The following is a 19,818-nucleotide window of genomic DNA, read 5'->3' as shown; positions in this document are numbered from 1 at the left end:
TAAGGAATTCCTCCCAAACCCTTCATTCCTCAACTATTTTCCTTAAAAGCTTTCCTGCCACGAGATTTGGACCTGCTAAGCTGAATGGGTTGGGAGGGAGAGGGTGGTGCCCCAGCCAATGGGGGGGACTCCCAGTGGGGCTGTGGGCAGAGGTCCTGGCAGGGCATGTGCCTGGCAAAGTGTGCCCTCAAGTGCTAATTGTCCAAGGCCCCAAAACATTTTGCTTTGGCACCTCCAGAATTTCCTACATCTTGTTCTGAGTCTCATAATCTCCCCCCAGACCTTTCTGCCTCTACGAATATTAAATTATGGTCATAGGTTGGAGACAGATACATGACAGGACTCACAAAGATCAGGCCACAAAACAGCCCAGATTTATTGTGGCCATCCCCTTTTATAGCGGTTCAAAATTCCTGTGCCTGAACACCTGATTGTTCGGGGTCTCAGCACTGCCCAGCTCCCTGGACAGTGACCTGTCTGCATTCAGGGTGAATGGGATTGGCTGGGGCCCCTGTTTGAGTTCAAATCCATCTTACCATTGCTCACCAGGGACTTGTTTACTTTTCTATATTGAACTAGGGTAGCCAGATTGGGTTTCTGTTATGGCCAGATTTATTTGTCCAGCTACAGACCAGCTGTGCTGTGACAATTCCCCCTTTCTGTTTTATTAAAAAAATGCAAAGTGTTCTTTGTTACTCTTCCTGCAAGGGCCCTTTGCAGACAGGGTGACAAAGACATCGTGAGCTTAGTTTGAATGAGGCTTTCTACCCAGCTGGACAAACCTAGCTCTCCCTAGCCAGTGATGTATCTTACGTACTACTGGAGCTGCAGCACTCACATCCAGGAGCTGTCAGGTGAGATCACCAGTAACACAATCCTTTAGGCTGGCATGTCACAGGCTAACTGCTTAGAAGTTACAATTTACAATTTAGCACTGCAACAAGAAACCATTCAACTTTCAGAAAAACTAATTAGCAGAAGAAACAATTTGTAAACAAATAAAATCCTTATATAAACTGTCACTTCCAGAGTCCCTGATTTCCACGAGCGAGGTGCACAAGTTGTTTCAATCACTGCTCCACACAGGGCTCTGCGATGTCTGTTCAGCGTCTGGTAGGAGGGTGTTGCTTGTGTTCCTGAGCAGGACCTAGTGCAGGGACACCTCTGGCAGGTATCTGTCCTGTTCTGGTATCCATGGAGACACAAGCATATCTCTGCCCCTAGGTAATAAGATCCTAAGGACCTTCCCGTGATAAGGTGGCGATAAGGTCTTGCACCATTACCTTGGGTTTGGGTGACTGGGCATCACTGGATGATTGTAATGATAAAAAGTGATTTAAAATGACTGGGTTCTGGGAATTTTCTAATGCTGTCAAATGACAGTGTATAGATAGCTTTAGCTATTCTACTCTGTGGAGTCTTACCATGCATTCCTTCCTTCTGTTTATCAAGTGTATGTTTTAAAGTTCCTTGTGCACGTTCCATGATGGCCTGTCTTCTTGCTGAGTGGGGAACACTAGTGTGGTGTGACACACCCCAGAGCTGTAGGAATTGTATTTTGTGAAATGTATGTAGGGCCATTGTCTGTTTTAATGGTATGGGGGATACCTAAGCAGCAAAGGCTGATCCCCAGTGTGCAATGGTATCCCGACTCTTTTCTCTTGTGTGTACTGAAGCCCATATAGATGATGAAAAGGTATCAATTGAGACATGTACGTATTTTAAATGGCTAAATTCAGGGATCTGTGTGACATCAGTTTGCCAGATTTGCAAAGCATGCAGTCCATGAGGGTTTACCCCCATCTCCAGGGGTGCAGTGTGGCCTTGGCAGGCAGCACAGGTATTAACTATATTACAAACCTCTGTGTTTGACAGCTGGAATTGTCACTGTAGGGCTCAAACACCTTGGTGGAAAAAATATGTGATGCCTTTGCTTGTGCAAGCAAGTCTGATTGTGGTGCTGTCCAAGCAGGGCCAGCTAGTCAGCCTTCCTGAGCATTGCCCTCTGCAATGAAACCTGGAAAATTTGTGTGACTTCTGATATGTAAGATGTAATAAGGGCAAGTTTTGTCTTGGATGGTGTGGCACAGAGTTTTTAGTAAGTCAATAAGTGGTGCATTGCCAATTTCTCTTAATAGTGCCGATCCAATCTCTTTGTAATATCAGCTGCATAGGCAGAGTCAGTCACAACATTTAGGGGAATATGAGGAAAATGTTGGAAAACCACATAGCTCTACTAACTGCGGTGATCTCCTCTCACAATCCTCCAACATTTGCCACCCACCTTCTTCTTTCCATGTTACAATGGCTTTTCCCATTTTTATAGAACTACTGGTGAATACTGTAACACATTTTAGGGGTGTGTGGCTGTTCAGAAGTTTTAGAGACAGTGCAGTTTCCCCACTTAACTGCAGTAATTTATGACTTGGTAGGTGGTAACTTGTCCTGAGAAATTTTGCAAGGCACTTTGTAAAGCTGTGCTGTTGGCAAAGCACTGCTCAAATTGTTCTTGTATCACATTGTTCTTGTATCAATAATTTTTGAAGGATCTCTAGCATTCAGTTGCAAACAGCTCTGGCAGCATTTGATAATTAATTGTGCAATCAGCTCAAAGATGGTAGGTGTTGTCTTTTTTTGGTTGATGAGGTAGAAACATCCACTCTGGAATCTACAAAGGATTGGGCCAGTGAGTATCCTGCTGTCTCATAATACCAGTGGGGTGAAAATCAACAGTGAGAATAAATACAGTAATGCATATGTCTGGGCATATCCAGTGGAGTTGTCTGTTTGTTATGGCTTGCTGTACTGTTTCAAGAGCAGCTTTTGCATCTCAAGTCAATTTGCTGGGGGAAGTTAGCTCAGGATTACCTTTTAGGAGGTTAAATAAGGGTGATAATAGTGAGTTGGTGAATCCTAGATAGGATCTGAGCCGATTTATGGCTGAACCATAAGTTCTAAGCCAGAAGTTTTTGTGCATCATTTAGAGTTTGAATTTTGGTTGAAAGTTGAACTGTTTGTGGCTGAATGGTTTGATCTATTGTTTTGAGGCTTAGTTATTTCCAGGGTGATGCTGCTGCACCTTTTCTGGTGCTACTTGCGACCTAAATGTTTTGAATGCTTGCAACAGGCTTGGTGAATCTGTGAGAGTTCTTTTATGGTTTGGGGTTGCTATTAAGATATCGTCTATGTCATGATAACAGTACGCCCCTGGAAGTTGTTCTCTCACTGATGAAGAGTGCCTGTGCAACATACCATTGACAAATTGTGGGGCTCTTTCTCATCCCCTACAGTAAAACTTCCATTGATAACATTCCACTGATGCAGCATTGTTAATGGATGGCACTGTGAAAGTAAACTTTGGGGTACCATCTGGGTGTAATGGAATAGTCAAAAAATAATATTTCAAGTCCATGATCAGAATGTCCCAGGTGGCAGGTATCAGTAATTTTGCGATTTGCCTCATGTCAAAGGGAGTTAATTCACTGGCAGTTATAAATTGAAGCATATTTGCAACTGCAGGCAATCCCAGCCTGTGTTTAGCAGCTAATTGGCATAGCTCAGAGAGGAATTGCCAATTAAAAGGTACATGTTTAGCAGGACAGCTCCCATTAGCTAGCTAAAGTGGGAATGCTGCAGCTGTGCAGCATTGCTTGACCTCTGCTGGCAGTCCTCTGATGATGGTGAAGACATGGGCAGAGAATTTCGCTCAGCCCCCTCTATATCCCCACTGACAGCTGCCGTTCTCTTTTCCTCTTTCCAAAAGCTCACTGGGTTTCTGGTGGGGATGGCATCCGATGGGAACAGCGATGGAGCTGGAGCTGGTACGGGCAGTGTTGTGAGCGCTTCCTCTCCAGGGCTGGCGGTAGAGTGGTGACTGCGGTTCTCTCTGTGGGGGTCTCGTGTATCCGTCTGCTCTGTGGGATGCTCGGGCTGTTCCCGCCTCGGCTGCCAGCACGGCAGGGTAGTGGGAGCGGGGTTTGGCATCGCAGTGCTGGCATTTCTTGGTTCCGGTGCCGTTCTGGGTGTGACGTTGCCTCAACATCTGGGCATCCGTAGTGACATCTCCTCGGGGCCTGCCCATGAATTGCAGCGACAAGTGGGCATGACCAATGTAGAGGGGACCATAGGCACAGCTTGGAGCCAAGCCAGTCGGCTTCAGGTAGAGGCAGTCCAAGCATTTCCGTGGCTATGAGTGGCGTGTGCAGCTCCAGTGTGAGCGACTTGGCTGCCCGCGCGGGCGTGCTTGGTGCAGGCGGCGGGGAAGAAGAAAAAAGAGGAAAAAAAAGAAAAAAAAGAGTAAAGGAGGTCAGATACCTGATAACGAGAGAGAGGGAGGAGTGTTCAACTGACTACTTGTATCTGTGAAGGGCAAGGAATAAGGCTTGAGGCAAGTTATGGTCCTGAAGTTACAACCAGTGGCACAAAAAAACAAGTTGGGCTTCGAGGGCTAGAGGGAAAGTATGTGCTTGAAGACAGTAACTTAAAGCATAACTGATGTTGAGTAGCTCGGTTCTCATGAGAAATACAATCAATAGATAACCAGGTTCTCTGGCTTGGGAGTACCTGAAAGTTGTAGGTAAAGGGCTTGTTGAAGGAGATGCATGAATTTTATGACCTTGAGAATTCAAAGGACTACTGGGACATTCCTCGTGTCCGGGATTGGGTCTGTAAGTATATGGAAATATCCTTGATCTTGTGTGATGCCTGTGGTTGGGCTGTAGGTAGGATCAGTTTGGTTTATGGTATCTGAAACAAGGATGTGACTGGAGGTGGAACTGTCTGCACATTATCTCCCGGCTGTGTGGAACTGAGGTGTGGCTGCGGGGCACCCGCCCACCACGGTGTCGTGATCTGGTGCGCCACAACAGTTTGGGCAGCCCGGCGCAGCTCAACATCTCGGCGTGCTCCGCCGTCCGCCAGGATTTTGCCACTCGCCGGGGCTGTGCCTCCTGCCTGGGCACCGCCAGCCCCCGGGCACTGCCTGGTGGTGGATCTGCACTGCCCACCGGGATTCCCCAATCCGGCATGGCAGGGCTCGGTGCCGGCGCAGGGCGCCCGCTCAGCGCAGCGCGGCACCCGTTTCATCGACCGCTCCTTCCGTGCGCTTGCAGGGGAGCCCACACCTCCCACTGCCTCGACTGGCACCCAGTCCTCACCACACATCTTGGTTTTTATCTGCCTCAACAAGTACAAAATAAGTTTCCAGGGCTTTATAACTCCTATGGCACTTTTGTCGCCTTTGAAGCTGTTTCTATTATAAATCTCCCAGTCTGCGCCCAAATATTTATATCGAGAGCTGCTTCTTTAGTCATGTCCAACCCTGTGGTTCTTAGCCCAAGTTAGCAAGTCTAATAAAGCCTGTTTTTTTGCAGCTTTTTCGCTGTAGTAAGGCTCTCCTTGCCTCTGTTTTTAGAGCTTTTTTGCTGTAGTAAAACTCTACTTGCCTCTGTTTTTGCAGCTTTTTTGCTGCTTGGAGGCTCTCCTTGCTTGCTGTCTCCCCTGCTCTACGCAGGGAATATGTGTGGATCATGTTGAGAATTCACCACGTATTACATTACAGTCTTAGGTTGGAGACAGACACACAACAGGACTCATGAAGATCAAGCCACAAAACAGCCCAGATTTATTGTGGCCATCCCCTTTTATAGGGGTTCAAAATTCCCGTGCCTGAACACCTGATTGTTGGGGGTCTTAGCACTGCCCAGCTCCCTGGGCAATGATCTGTCTGCATTCAGGGTGAATGGGATTGGCTGGGGCCCCTGTTTGAGTTCAAATCCATCCTATCATTGCCCACCCAGGGCCCTGTTTACTTCTTTTCTATATTGAACTAGGCTAGCTGGATTTGGTTTCTGTTATGGCCAGATTTATTTGATTTATTTGTCCAGCTACAGACCAGCTGTGCTGTGACAAATGGACAAATGGAGTAAAAATACATAAAAATGTAGCATAGAAAACAGCAGCATAAAAATGCTGGCTGTTTTCCAGCAACCTACACTGGTACCCCCAGCACCGCCACTTTTCCACCCAGCCGTCCCAAAGCTTGACTTAGCCCTTGCAAGGGTGTGGATTCGTGTCTGTAGGATGCCTGAACCAGTCTTTAAATCCCAGCTGAGCAGTGCCCAGCTCACAGGGCTCCCAGTCCCACTGCCACTTGTGTAGCAGCTGAAAATAATGGCTTGAGGTATGTGTGAAATACTCAGGTTACTTCCAGAGGCTGGGACTCTCCTGGCAGCATGGTCCTCCTCCAGGCTGGGGACTGTTGGACATCCCTGCTGCCCACAGACACGGGCTTTGGGTATCAGCTCTGATTCTGACCCCTCTGAGGCTACAGGGAATCCAGTGAGAGTAGCTTTGGCTCATCATCCTGGATTTTGCTGAGACCATTACTTTTCTCAGCACCCAAAATGTTGGTGGTTCTCCATGTCCTTGGTGAGGTGTTCTAGTGACCCTAGGGCTTGTCCAAGTGGGATGGGGGAGGTCTTGTGTTCTCCTGTGACCAGGGAGGGGTGGCTGGGGACTGCAGAGGGGGTGGGAGCAGAATAGAAGGAAGTCACAGGTGATCACCAGAGAGGAGACTTTGCTGGTGAGAAACACAAGAGGGGAAGAGATGGTTGACAGGAGGCCGGCAGAAAACCAGCCCTCCACAGCAGCCACAGCCCCATGTTCTCTCCTGGAGGGGTCATCCCTGGGAATGTACACTCGTGCATGTGACTCAAGGTCATAATTTCTTCTTCTGCAGTACAGCATCACTGTTGGTGGCAGAGCTGCAGTGAACCCTGAATGAGCCGCCACCTGGTCCTGCAAGATGAGCCTTGCTTTCATCTAACACCTCCTGTCCTGTCTTCTCCTTCCAGAGCAGCTCGTGCTGGGAGCCCACAAAGAGCTGTCCCGGCGCTGGGACGCTGACTATGACGCCTTTGTGCTGCCCTTGCTGGATGAGCAGCAGCCCTGCTACGTCCTGTACCGCCTGGACAGCCAGAACGCGCAGGGCTTCGAGTGGCTCTTCATCTCCTGGTCCCCCGACAGCTCCCCGGTGAGCTCCAGCCCGGGCACCCACCCCGGGGACAGGCAGTGCTGGGGAGTGCAGGGGGAGGAGGTGCTGGCCCGGGGGACTTTGCACAGGGGCTGAGGAGGAGCGTGCACACCCTCGGTCATGGTGCCTGGGTTGAGAAATGGAGTCTGATGTGGTGATGGGGAATTTTTTAAGACACAAAGAGATACACTGGGACCGTGTCTCTGTCCTGTTTCAGTGCTAGGTGAGGGGGTGGAGGAGCTGGGATGTAGAGGGGGAGTGGTGTGGACCATGAGGCCAGAACGGAGACATCCCACCATGGCTCTGGCCATTGCTGGGAAGGGCTGGCACTGGCACTGATTTGCCTCCAGCCTGGCCCTGCTCTGCTTGAGGCTGATGCAGAGTGTCTGCCAGCCCTTGTGCAGGCCTTGCTCCAAAATCAGCTACTGGAGAGTGGGCACAAGAGGGCTGGTTGGATGGGAAGCAGGTTTAGATGTCAGTGGTACAGCTTGGAAAATGCCGTCCTGTTGAGCACATCTCTGTAATGGGTCTGAGATTTACTGATGTGTGCTTGTCTTCTATTTACATATTTATGCGTATATATATATGTGTATGTGTACATTTATATCCCTATGTATATATTTGTTATATATTTATATCTTATATTTATATCTTAATATTTATAGTCTATAAGTTAGATTTACTGTCATGTTAATACATGCACTGGTCACATATATAAAAATATTTATACAAGTGATACGTATGTAATTTTATATGCATGTGTATATTTGTGCTGGTGTACATGTACATATACACATGTATGTGTAATAATATGTATTTCAAATATGTATATCTTTCAACAAACCACAGAGGCTCTTACTGCAGAAGCACAACGTGCCCAGGAGCACTTGTCAAAGCTCTTCCCTGCATTCTGCAGAGTGATGCAATACAAGTGCCAAAGGCAAAAGTGACTTTTAAGTGGCTCTGTGGTATTTGTGCCTCCTCTAACCCAGGTGCTGGTGAGAAATGGTGCTCTGGAGCTCAGGGACTAGAAAGCAAAGCATGGAGTAAGCTGATGGATTGTGGGCAGCACTTGGCAAGGCTGCAACCACAGAAATAGTGCTGGTGGGTTTTCCCAGCTGATCTCTGCCTAGAGATGCTGCCATTAAAAATCAGACTGAGCTAGAAACTCGGTGGGTGCTCCCAGGAGAGGCTGAGCTGTGTGGAGCCTGTGGTGGGATGGTGGCTGTGAGCACTGGGCACCTCTCTGGCCCCCGGTGCCCCCCTGTGTGACAGCAGTGCCACCCCTGTCCCGGCAGGTCCGGCTGAAGATGCTGTACGCTGCCACCAGGGCCACCGTGAAGAAGGAGTTTGGTGGGGGGCACATAAAGGACGAGATGTTTGGCACAGTGAAGGTATGGTGGTGGGTTCTGGGCAGCCTTTTGGCTCTGACCCTGAGCTTCAGCAGCCTGTCCAGAGCTCCATTTGGGGGTGGTGGGATGTGGGGTGGTGGTGTTTGGTGAGGGAACAGCCAGGTGTTGGTCCTCCACGCTGCTCCCTGCATGGCCAGTGCTGCTTTCTCCTGCCAGCATGGCTGGGGTCTGTGACAGAGAGTGTGGAAGGGGTGGGAGGAAGGCTGCAAGATGTGGAGCTTTACGCTGAGTGGGAGGAGAAGTGCCAGGTGGTGGCAGTGTCACTCCAGCAGCGAGAGCTGCCTCCACACCAGGGTTATCTGCTGCCTTGTGTGGAGGTTTCTCCTTCTCTTCTCTGGGCAGGAGCTGCACAGCCAAGGCCTCCTGGACCTCAGTCCTGCTGGGGCCTCTGGTACTGGTGGAAGCCAGGGAGCATTCCTGCTCTTCTGCAAGGTCCCTCTGCTGCTCCTGGGCTATGGGCTCTGCCTTTCACTTCATGAGCTTCATGAAAGAGCCAGAGGAGCCCACTGCCACAGCCATGGGTGACTGGGGAGGGGCAGAGTGGTCAGAACAGACAAATCGAGTGTGGGGTTTGCACGGAGCAATCCAAGAGCCTTAAGGTTGATCCTCCTGGTCAAGAGGGAGCCCGAGACTGGCTGGGTTGCTCAGACTCACCTCAAGGCTGGGGGTACACGGGCCCTGCAGCGCTGACCTCGGGTGACGCTTGCCCTGTGCCTTGCCTGCAGGAGGACGTGTCCCTGAGCGGTTACCAGAAGCACGTGTCCTCCTGCTCTGCCCCCGCCCCGCTGACCGCCGCCGAGCAGGAGCTCCAGCAGATCCGCATCAACGAGGTGGGTGCCCAGCACAGGTGGGTGTCCCACAGCCCTGGGAGAGGAGTCTGAGGCCCTCTGGGCACAGAGGGAAGTGAGCATTCAGCTAAAAGGGATGGCTCATCTTCACTTCGCTCTCTGCCGTTTAAACCATTCCTATCCTTCTCGAGGTGGATGAGCACCCTCACAGTCAAATGGCAGCATAAAGAGGAATTTACACTTCTCTTTTTTCCCCCTTGCTTGGACATGAGCTCAGGACTGTGTTTTGCTGACAGTCAGAAGATGGTTTGGGGATGAAAGCAGGTCTCTAACCTGTGGGTATTGGAGCAAAAGCCAGAGCTGAGTTTGAAGATAGGGAAGAATTCAGGCTTATCTTTGGACTGCAGTGACATCCTCTCCCATACGCTTCCTTTATGTCTATAAATATGAGGGATGCTGTCCCAAGAAATACAGATCTTAGCCTGTATTTGGGGGCTTATGTGCTGGAAAGGATGTGGAAGTGGCGCAGGGGCACACAAGGCTGTGTCACCGTTGTTCCCTGCTGGCCTTTCACAGCCTCTGTGGTGCTGTGACACACTGAAGAGAAAAGGAGGTGTGCTCACTGTGTGGGAAGGCCACTTGGAAACAGTATTTTTGGGGGGGAATGTGGGAATTCCCTTATGCATGGAAAGCTTTCCTCTCTAGAGGAGCAACCTTCTCTTCTGCCTGTGCTGTTGCTGTGGCGCTCATGGATGGATCAGGACATGTGTGGGGGATGTGAAGCCAATCAGCCTCATGGCATTAATTAATAGCACAGATGAGGCAGGAAGTTTCTACCTGTTGAAGCAGGTCTGGGGGTGATTTCCACCTGCCAATGCAGGTCTGCACGTGGCAAAGTTGAGGGACATTTGGGAGATGCTATCAAGGGGTGGACCCCACCAGGTGGGTCTCAGGGAAGTGATCCCAGCTCCTGGAGGCTCCCTGGAGGGCCTGAGCAGAATTTGTTCTGGAGGATCCAAGGAGATGCCCATGTTTGGAGAAGAGAGAGGTGCTGATGGTGACTGTGTGGCTTGTTTAGCACCTTGGGATGTCTGGACTTGATGATCCTTGAGGGTCCATTTTGACTCAGCTGATTCTGTGATCTGATTCCACCACTCTGTGTGGCGTGTGCTGCAGGATTAAGCAGTTTTGGCTGTTGGGGTGTGTCTTACATGGTTGTATGGCCTAGGTAAGTGGTGCTTGTGATGCTCGTTGATCTGCCTCATTCTCCCTCTCACCCGCCCTTGCCTTTGTGGGGTGCAGCTCCTGGATAGAGACACTGCTGCTGTTTGGTTTTTGGGGGTTATTTTAAGGGTAGATACTCCCCTCTATCAGCCTGGGCCACAGGGAGGAATCAGTGACATTAAGAAAGAGATAAAGATGAATATATTTTTGCCTGTGGATTTAAAGGTGGGAAGCAGCAAAGTGCTGGGTGTGCTAAAGTGTCTCTGTGTTGGTGTTGCAGCTGCTCAGCCTGGGACACGGAGCAGAAGGCAGTGGGAGCCATTATTTTGGTGCTTGGTGCTGTTCTGGCCTCCCCAAAGTGGGAAATCTCAGGACTTCCAGTAAATGCAGCTTTGAGGCAGTTTCTGGAGCCCCACAAAGCAGATGGCTGTGATTGAGGGGAGCGTACGGGAGCAGCTCATGGCCTGCAGCTCCCTGCTCAGTGCAGTGATGCCTCCAGCCTTGCTCCTTGCCTGCAGCTTGCAGGGTCCCTTCTGCACAGGCTGTGGGGGCCTGGAGTGTGCTTGCACATGGCCGTTGAGTTTGGAGGAGCAGATCCAGTGTGTGGGAGTGATGGTGAGGGCCAGCACTGACCTGGGAATCGGCCCTGGGGCAAGCCCTGACCTCAGCACTTGTGTGTGTCTGCCCAGGCCCTGCAAGGTCCAGGACCAGTGCACAAGGTCCAGGACCCTGTGCATCACCCTGTGTTCAACCAATCCATTAGGATTTCAGAAGTGACACAAGGGACATGGTTTCTTGAAAAGCCACCAGCCCACAGGTGCTTTGCTGTGCCCCTCGCCTGGAGCTGCTGCTGAGTCCCACTCCCCTCCCCTCTCATGCTGTTGATTCAGAGACTGGCCAGACCTGCAGCCTTCATCGCACACTTGGCTGTGTTTCTGGTCAGGCAGAAGCTGCCTGGGATCCTCCCCAGCCACCAGATGAGTGTGGAGAGGGGATGGGAAGAGAGGGGCAGGGTGGCCCAAAGGGACAGGTGGGGTTGCAGGGCAGCAGCATCAGGGCCAGCACAGCAGCCTCTGACCCTGAGCAAGGAAGGACTCGGGTTTGCACATCCCCCAGGGAGCTGCCCAGCCCTTGGGAAAGCAGGTTTTAGGCTGTGGTTTGAGGATGGGATAGACAGAGGTGATGTCATGAGTTAACCCCCTTTTGGTAGCTGGAGCTCATGGAAATTTGCCACCTGCTTTATATATATATATCTCTATATATATTTTAATAGCTGGGAAATGCCACCTTTACTGAGCTGATAGTTGTCAGCAGACCGTGGGCTGAGATACAGCTTTGAATTTGGCGTTGAGCTCAACACCCACGACTGGGGAGTCGTCGTAGAAGTGTTGCAGGTTCAGAAACATGGGTGGAGGGGGAGCTGGACATATCCTGTGGCAGGCCCGTGGGGCAGAGGAGGGCAGCCTTGGAGCTGGGAGGGGAGGCAGGAGAATTGAGGAGAAACAAAGATGGGGGTGCCATGGCAGTGTGTAAGGGAGTGTCCTTCACAGCTGCCCCACAGTGTTGGTGGTGCTTTACCAGGACCCTCCCATGAGGGTTTTGCCATAAGACAGAGAAATGCTCCTTGAGCAGGGTCAGCACCACACCTGGAGGGACGAAAGAGGAGGAGAAAATCTAACCTAAAGAGAAGGAGATAAAATAACCTCCCAGGCAAGCTTGCTGCTGGCAAGGTTGGGAGGCTGGGATGTGGCACGTGCTCAGATGTTCCATGCACTGCTCCCAGGCTCTGTCCTGGGGAGTGTTTCAGGCAGACAGTTTTTAATGTTTTTGAAAAGGGAAAGGGTAGAAAATACAGAGATATATGGGGAAGTTGATGCTGCTGGGAGAATTTTCCATCTCTTGGGTGTTTTTGGACTTCAGTGTGCTTTTTGTTGGAGCTAAAGTCTCTACAGTTCCACTGTAACTCTCCTGGTCTTCTTGCATTTATGGGAGAGAAAGCTGGGGTTCTGGAGTGTTGGCAGTGGTTATGTCCTTGTGCTGCACCTCTCCACAGGGTGAGACCAGGTGGACTTGTGTGTCCTGAATCCCTGGGCACCTGCCCTCAGGCCCGTGCAGCACCCTGGGGGATAGTAGGACAGCAGAGCTGGAGGTCAGCTGGACTTTGTGCCCACCTGAGCAATTATATCCCTTTCCCAAGAGCTGCACATCAACATCCTGCTCATCTTCCAGGATGCTTGGCATGGATAAATGCTTGGGCATTTTTTTCCTCACAAACCTTCCATATATGCTCCTTGGTGGAGGCTAGCCCAAAAGCTATTGCTGCAAGTGCTAGAACTCCTCCAGACCCTGGGTGGGGCCACGCTGACTCGGCACCCAGGAGGGGATGGGGCAGGGATGGGCTCTGCACAGGAATGTTGGTGGAGACCCTGCATACCCAGGCCCAGGCTCTCCCTCCCACTCCTCCCCAGCACCGGCATCTCCTGTGTCATTTTTTGCTGCTCTCCCTGCCCACATCGCCAGGATCAGCCTTCCCTGTCCTCCAGCAGGGAGGTGGTGCAGCTCCCTCCCCCTGGCACACCCGTGTGTCCCCCAGCCCTTCTCCTGTCACACAGACCCCCCTCCCTCTCCGGGTGCCATTGACAGTGTGTCTCCTCTCCCCACGCTCGCAGGACTCCTGTTCCCAGGACTCGAGCACTGAGATGGTAGGCTGCTCTGCCTGCTTGATGCCCGGTTTTTCCTGCTCCTGGCAGTGTTTTCCTGCATGCTGTGCTCTGGGCATCGTCTCCCCAGAGTGTGGGTACTGCGTGGGGCTGCTGTAACAAAGGGCAGCCTGCAAAGAGACCCACTTTGGTGCTGCCCAGTGGTTTTGAGATGTCAGCTCAAACTCTTGTGTTTCTCTTGGCATGCCTTGACTTTTCTTCCTTTTCTCTATCAGGGGGAGGGAAATGAAGAAAGAAAAAAAAACAACCCATAAAGGTTGGACTTTATCCAAAATCCCCAAAACCGATCCCAAAAGAAAGGGACCCACGCTCACTGCAGAGCACCTGGGATAGTGTTGCTGGAGTGTTTCCCTGGGAGGGGGTCTGGAGGTGGGAGGGCTCCTCTGCCATCGGGGTGACACGGTCTCCCTGTATTCTGTGGCAGATGGTGGGGGGCTGTTGCTGCTGCCCATCGCTGGTAGAGTACCCCGACCCCGAGGAGGTATGGTGTGTGCCCGCCGCTTCCTGCCCGCCCCGCAGCCCCAGCAGGGCCCTGCTGCGCCTGGCTGGAGGCTCCTGGAGCGATCTGATGTCTGTGCAGCCTCTTTCTCTCCCCTCTTTGCACTGGGGTTTGGTCTCCTGGACTCTAGGGGGTTTGCTCGGGATGTGGCTGGCAGCCTCTGCCTTGTAGGGGTTGTGGGGAAAACGGCAGCTGGGATCTTTCTGAGCTGTGGATCTCCATTCCGCAGCCCCAGCGTTGGAGGGAATGTCTGTCTGCTGCAGTTAAACCCACTGAGGAGGGTGGGGTGCCTGGCTGAGTGCTGTGATTTCAGGGCTTCCCTGTCACCCACAGGTTGCAGTCAGAGGTGATCGGAGAGGACACGTGCCAGTGCTGGTCACAGCATCCCTGCCAGGGATTCACTGGGAGGCATTGGTTTTGAGCTGGTCTTTGCTGAGAGTGAAGTAGGAGGTGTGGGGGTGCATGGCTGGGGCCAGGTGATGTCCTGGAGAGGTGGGATGGTGACAGGCACCACCATCCTGAGCCTGGCTGACTCTGTGGTTTAATGTTGTGATCCCTGTGGGGCAGGTGTCAGACAGCTCCTTGGATGAGAAGTCTCTAGCCGCAGAACCAGCTGGTTTCCTATTTCTCCCTTCCCCACCCTTTCCCACTCTGCCCTGACGCTCGAGGTGGTCTCCATCCCCAGGTGAAGACGGAGATCAGCGTGGAGAGCAAGCACCAGACGCTGCAGGGCCTGGCCTTCCCCCTGCAGCTGGATGCCCAGCAAGCCATCCAGGCCCTCAAGCAGAAGAAAATCAACTACATCCAGCTGGTAGGTCCCTCACATGGCTTCTCTGTGCCCTACTCCCCACATGCTGCTGCTGTCTCTCACTTTCATCTGCCCCCTGTCCCCTCTGTCCTTCAGAAGCTGGATCTGGAGCGGGAGACCATCGACCTGGTGCACACGAGCCCCACGGAGATCACTGACCTGCCCAAGAGGATCCCCCAAGACTCTGCTCGCTACCATTTCTTCCTGTACAAGCACTCACACGAGGGAGATTACCTGGAGTCTGTTGGTGAGAGCCTCAGCACTGGGACAGGCCAGCTGTGCCAATCCCTGTTTTCTCTGGACCTTTGGTTGCATGGGGAGCAAGCAGGGATAGGGATGGTGCAACAGGGAGCCTTGAGTCAGTTCCTCCTGTGGTGGGAGTGGCAAACCCTTTGGTGCCATGTGCAGTGCAGGTCTCTGGGTGCTGCCACAGAGGATTTGGTGGTGGGTGGTTTGGTTTCCTCTGGTGTTCCAGGAGCACCAGGGGAGATTTGGGAGGGGTGATGGATGGGATGCTCACCCTCTGTTGCTGGCTGTTATCTGGGACTCTGGGCTGGAGAAGCCGTGAGCAGGGTGGGATGCAGCCCGGGCAGGGACACAAACCCTGCTCTCTTTTTGCAGTCTTCATCTACTCCATGCCTGGGTACAAGTGCAGCATCAAGGAGCGCATGCTCTACTCCAGCTGCAAGAGCCGGTTGCTGGACACTGTGGAGCAGGAGTTTTGCCTGGAGATAGCCAAGAAGGTGAGTACCAGCCCCCCAGAGGGGATGGAGCTGGACACTGCCAAGGGACTGCACTGCAGCCTTGCTCCAGCCCCTCTGATGGGCTTGGGGGGAGCTGGGTGCCCCCAGGGTGGGCGTCAGACCCCAGGGGAGCCGCTCAGCCGCCGTTTCCCGTTGCGGGCAGATCGAGATCGACGACGGCGCGGAGCTGACGGCGGAGTTCCTGTACGAGGAGGTGCACCCCAAGCAGCACGCCTTCAAGCAGGCCTTCGCCAAGCCCAAGGGGCCCGTGGGCAAGCGGGGACACAAGCGGCTGATCAAGGGGCCGGGCGAGAACGGCGAGGACAGTTAGATCCCGCGGGGCCAGCGGTGAACGGACACCATCCCTGCGGCACTTCCCGCCTTCCTCTCCGCTGACCTGGGGATCTTTCCCTCCATCTCAGCCTTTTTTTTTTTGTTTTCTTACCTTTTTTTTTTCCTGTTTCATTCCTTTTTTAAACATCTGGATGGCTTGTTGCACCCGGGGGCAGAGCGATGGGGAGGGTTCAGGGTTGTTGCTGTTTCTTTTCCTCTGTCCTTGTGCAAGCCCCGGGGTTGCAGGGGGAGGATGGGAGCAGCAGAGCCGTGTCCCCAGCCTTGCTCCTGTCCCCCTCAGGATCACAGCCACTGCTCTCGGTGTCCCTGGGCGACTGAAAGACACACTCACCTGAAAGCTGCTCTATGCAAAGGACAGGGGGTAATGCTGGGGATTCCTGTTTGAACAGAGAAAATCCTTCTTTCCCTGTCCCCCAGCCTCCAGACTTTGCTCCCCTGTCCCACTCTTGGTGTGCATGGCCCCTCTGCCCCAGGCCTGGAGCGATCCCGCACCCCCTCAGGGTGCGGGCAGGACCCCCTGTGGGGTGGGCTTTGCTCCCTGTGGGATGGGAGTTTCTCCCTGCACAGAGCCAGGCAGCAGGAGGTGGAAGTTCCCCACTGGGTCCTGAGCTCAGCCTGGACCTGGAGAAAGGTCACTCTGCCTTTGGGTGATGTTTGCATCCCCTTTTTGAGCTACCCCAGTAAGGTTTTCCCCCTCAGAAGGAGCTCTGACAGCCCTGACTCAGCCCTGTCCCTGTTCAGGATGGGAGCTGAAGGGTTCCTGAGCCCTGGTCCCCTACTCTCCATTCCCCAGCCCCCACCATTACCTTACCCCCCAGGTTCTCAGCTGGGTCTCTGGGCTGGGGCAGCCCCATGTCTCAATAATCCCATGGGCTACCCCAAAGCCTTGTGTGGGGGAGCATGACAGCCCTGTGTGCCCCCGGGGATGTCCCCCGCCACCAAGGGCCATCAGTGGCTCCACAGTTCGAGCCTGGCACTGTGATTTGGGCTGCACTGGGGGCCTGGGGGGAGAGCACCTTGCTGCTGGGTACCAGCAAGGGCTCGAGAGCCACCTGCCTCCCTGAGAGGATGGAAAAGGGGTCAGTGAAACCTGCCCTCTGCTTTCCAGCTGTGGCGGTGAACGTCCCAATGTTGCCTTGACTTCGGCGGAGTCAGGGGGTTGAAGCTGGGGGGAGCAGAGCACACTGTACTGAACGCTGTATTTTCTAAAGAATAAAGTATTTTTAAAACAGTCTGATGCTCTTTGGAGATCCCCTGGGTTCCCCATGTTTGGGCATTTAGCAGCTGTGGGCTCCGGAGCTGCAAAGCAAAATCACTTGGACATCCCGAGCCAGGAGCCAGCAACTCTCACAGCCTGCCTGCCCTGGCTGAGTCCAGCCCTCACCACCCTGGGGGACAGCCACACTTCAGTCCAGGGGTCTGGCACAACCACAGTGCCTGGCAGAGATTTTTACACTGAGTCACTCCAGCAATGCCCAGAGCTCGAGCCGGCTGCAGGAGGCAGCATCCCTGCTCAGCCCAGCTTTCCTTGTGTTAATGGCTGGGGATTTTTGCAAGGCTGTGAAGAGGTTCTGGGGGCTGTTCCCTTGGCTGGAGTCAATTCCTGCCTGGCCATGGGGAAGGAAAGCAGGAGGGTGCAGAGCCAAGAGAAGAATTGGATGTGCAATGGGGTCTGCCTGCATCCTATCCTCCAAATCCTCCTGCTCCTCACCCAGGTCAGGGCATTGCCAGGTCTTGCCTTTACCTTCCATGGCCAGGATGAGATGGAAGATTTGCAAAGCTGGCTGTCAAACGTTTTAAAAAAAAAGGTTTAATGCAAAAAAAATTCCAACCCTGAATCAGTTTTCCTTTGACATGGAGGAGAAGGAAGATGCTGCTCTGCAGGAAGCAGCCTTCGTGCAGGCAAGGTCCCTCTGTATATAAATGCTAATAAGCCTGGCTGACGCCACCAGAGTCATTTGACAAGCTGAGTCACCCTTCTCCTTCGGATCTTACTCCCCTCCTGTGCTCAGTAATTTTTAACTTTCCCAAACACTGAGGGGGAGTGAGGGCTGTGCCCCTTTTCCCACCTGTCCCACTCACTGCCCCCACCCCCTGCCAGTGCAGCCATTCTGGGTGACAGTGCCCCTGTGCCTATGGCCCATGGTCATGGGAGAGACAGCCTGGAGCAGCCCAAAGGCTGGGCACCCTTCCCATCCTATCTCATCCCATCTCCTGTCCCATCCCATCCTATTCTGTGTCCTAGCCTATCCTCCAGCCCATTCTCCATCTTCCATCCCTTCCTATTCTGTTATCACCTGTCCCCTCACATCCCATCTCATGTCCCTCATCTCTTTCCACCTCATGCCTTCCTTTCCTGTCCCAGCTTCTCCTCAAGGTTTGAGTTAAAGTCTCTGCTGATGCCTTGGGATGAGCTCAGGGTTTTTAAGACTCACAAAGATTCACTGCCTCCACAGCAAACAAGCTGCAGAGCAAATGATGGGACTATGATGCTTTTCCTTATAGGACTCCCAAGTGGGAAAGGTCCAAATCTTAGAGGATCTAACTCCTTTGGCTTCCACTCCCCTGAGATCTGAAGCAGAGGCGCTGCAAAAGAGTTACACCTGGTTCTAAGCTGAATGTGTGAATTAGGAGTCAGTTGTGGGAAGGGGAGACCAGCCCTTGCCCTCTCTGAGCTCTGTGCCCTCCCTGCAATCCTTGGGGAATGGCAGGGAGCAGGTAGGAGTAGCAGGGAGTGAAAGGCTGTTTACCTGTGGGGGTAAGGATATCTGGGATCATCCCCCTGGGACTGTGCAAGGTTGGGGGTCTGGGTAGAGAGGAGGGTGCCTAACCTAACCTGGGAATGATGAGGGTTTGGGATCAAGCTGGAGGGTGGCTGGGGCACAGAATGTCCTAAATAACCAGGAGTCCAGCCGTGCTGGGGCTGGGCTAGCAGCTCTGGGCCAGGGTCACCTTGCATTAGGCTTTTGGTGCTTTGTGCCAGCGTGTGCCCCAACAAGAGCAGTTTGTGGTGAGTCCATGCTTACATCCCCCATCCCAGCCGCTGGCAGCAGGCCAGGGTGCAGTGCAAGGGCTGTGTCCCAGAATAAATGTGTGCAAAGCATCAGGGATACCAGGGCTGTGGATTTGGTGGTGTTAATAATGCCCCTGGCCATGGTAGGAAGGGAACTCCCTGCAGCCTCCTCCCAGCAATGGGGAACACATGGTCCTGCTTGCACTTGGGTTTTGCTGCTCCTATGGCACCTGGGGTTTCTCCATTGTGTAAATAGGTTGGGAAATGGAGGAGGGCATGAGTTTAGGGCTATACAACATTTAACTAGATGGATTATTTGGCCCCATGACAAATGTTAGCCATGACTTTATGGCAGCATTCTTGCTTCCTCACTTTGCCACTGCCATTGTCTGACTTTAAACATATTTTACTGATTACTTCCTCTGTTATTTTTCCCAGGAACCAAACTAAAGTTTGCATAACTTATCCCTACTTATACAACCCCCCATTCAATTTTTATTTGCTGGGAAACAATATGTGTTTATTTTTTCTTTCTTTGTCCATTTCATCAGAGAGAATTTATCCTTTCAATGTACCATTGGATTTGTTTTTCTTTTGCAGTTAAGTGATGGACATCTGCTGGCCTCTTGCTGTGCCCTGGTTCTGCTTCACACTCTTGCTTGCCTACACTCGTGCTAGAGGTAATTTGTCACAGCTGATGTTATGAGGTGTGGAGGTACTGGCTGCCACGTGCTGAGGATATTCGTGTTCCTGTCATTTCAAAGGTTGCCAGCCTTGAGTGCTGGGGTTTGGTTCTCTCCTGTGATTAATTTAGAGGAACTTTGGAGATTTCTGTTAGTTGGTACCTTTCTATGTCTTAATTCTTCTCCTTGGTAGTACAAAACATTGAGTTGCTGTTGGAAAAACTAGGAAGCAAAACTGAGCTTATTAACTGGTTTGTAAAATAGACTGGGCCAATTCTGAAAGCTCTCAGTGAAAAAACTAGAAATGCAAGTGGCCTGGTACTGTCAGAATATGGCCATATGTGAGTCAGCCTGTGTTATCTCCCACACACAGATTGCTTACAGCTGTTCTCTGATTGTTGCCAGTTTGCAATGGCATTGTTGGCACGTTATTGGTGCTGGGGACAAGGTCCTAGGGAGAGGTTGATGGGGGAGCTGTGGCTTGTTACTTTGTGTCTCCAGTTAATGCAGTAATATAACCTAAAAGATAATGAGAAGAGCT

At 52.2% G+C, this 19,818-nt stretch overlaps 1 protein-coding gene across 1 annotated transcript in view; it reads left to right on the top strand.

Moving 5' to 3' along the window:
• Positions 1-16,804, top strand: part of TWF2 (twinfilin actin binding protein 2) — a 29,776-nt gene extending 12,972 nt beyond the window's left edge. The window contains exons 3-9 of the mRNA XM_063411471.1: positions 6,855-7,033; positions 8,332-8,427; positions 9,171-9,275; positions 14,362-14,487; positions 14,581-14,731; positions 15,106-15,227; positions 15,391-16,804. Coding sequence (XP_063267541.1) covers positions 6,855-7,033; positions 8,332-8,427; positions 9,171-9,275; positions 14,362-14,487; positions 14,581-14,731; positions 15,106-15,227; positions 15,391-15,558 — 947 coding nt within the window. The 3' untranslated portion in view covers positions 15,559-16,804. The remainder of the gene's footprint in view (positions 1-6,854; positions 7,034-8,331; positions 8,428-9,170; positions 9,276-14,361; positions 14,488-14,580; positions 14,732-15,105; positions 15,228-15,390) is intronic.
• Positions 16,805-19,818: the final 3,014 nt, after the last annotated feature.

This window comes from Prinia subflava, chromosome 14 (assembly GCF_021018805.1).
Source record: "Prinia subflava isolate CZ2003 ecotype Zambia chromosome 14, Cam_Psub_1.2, whole genome shotgun sequence".
NCBI lineage: Eukaryota > Metazoa > Chordata > Aves > Passeriformes > Cisticolidae > Prinia > Prinia subflava.
This window is presented reverse-complemented; position numbering and strand designations above follow the sequence as displayed.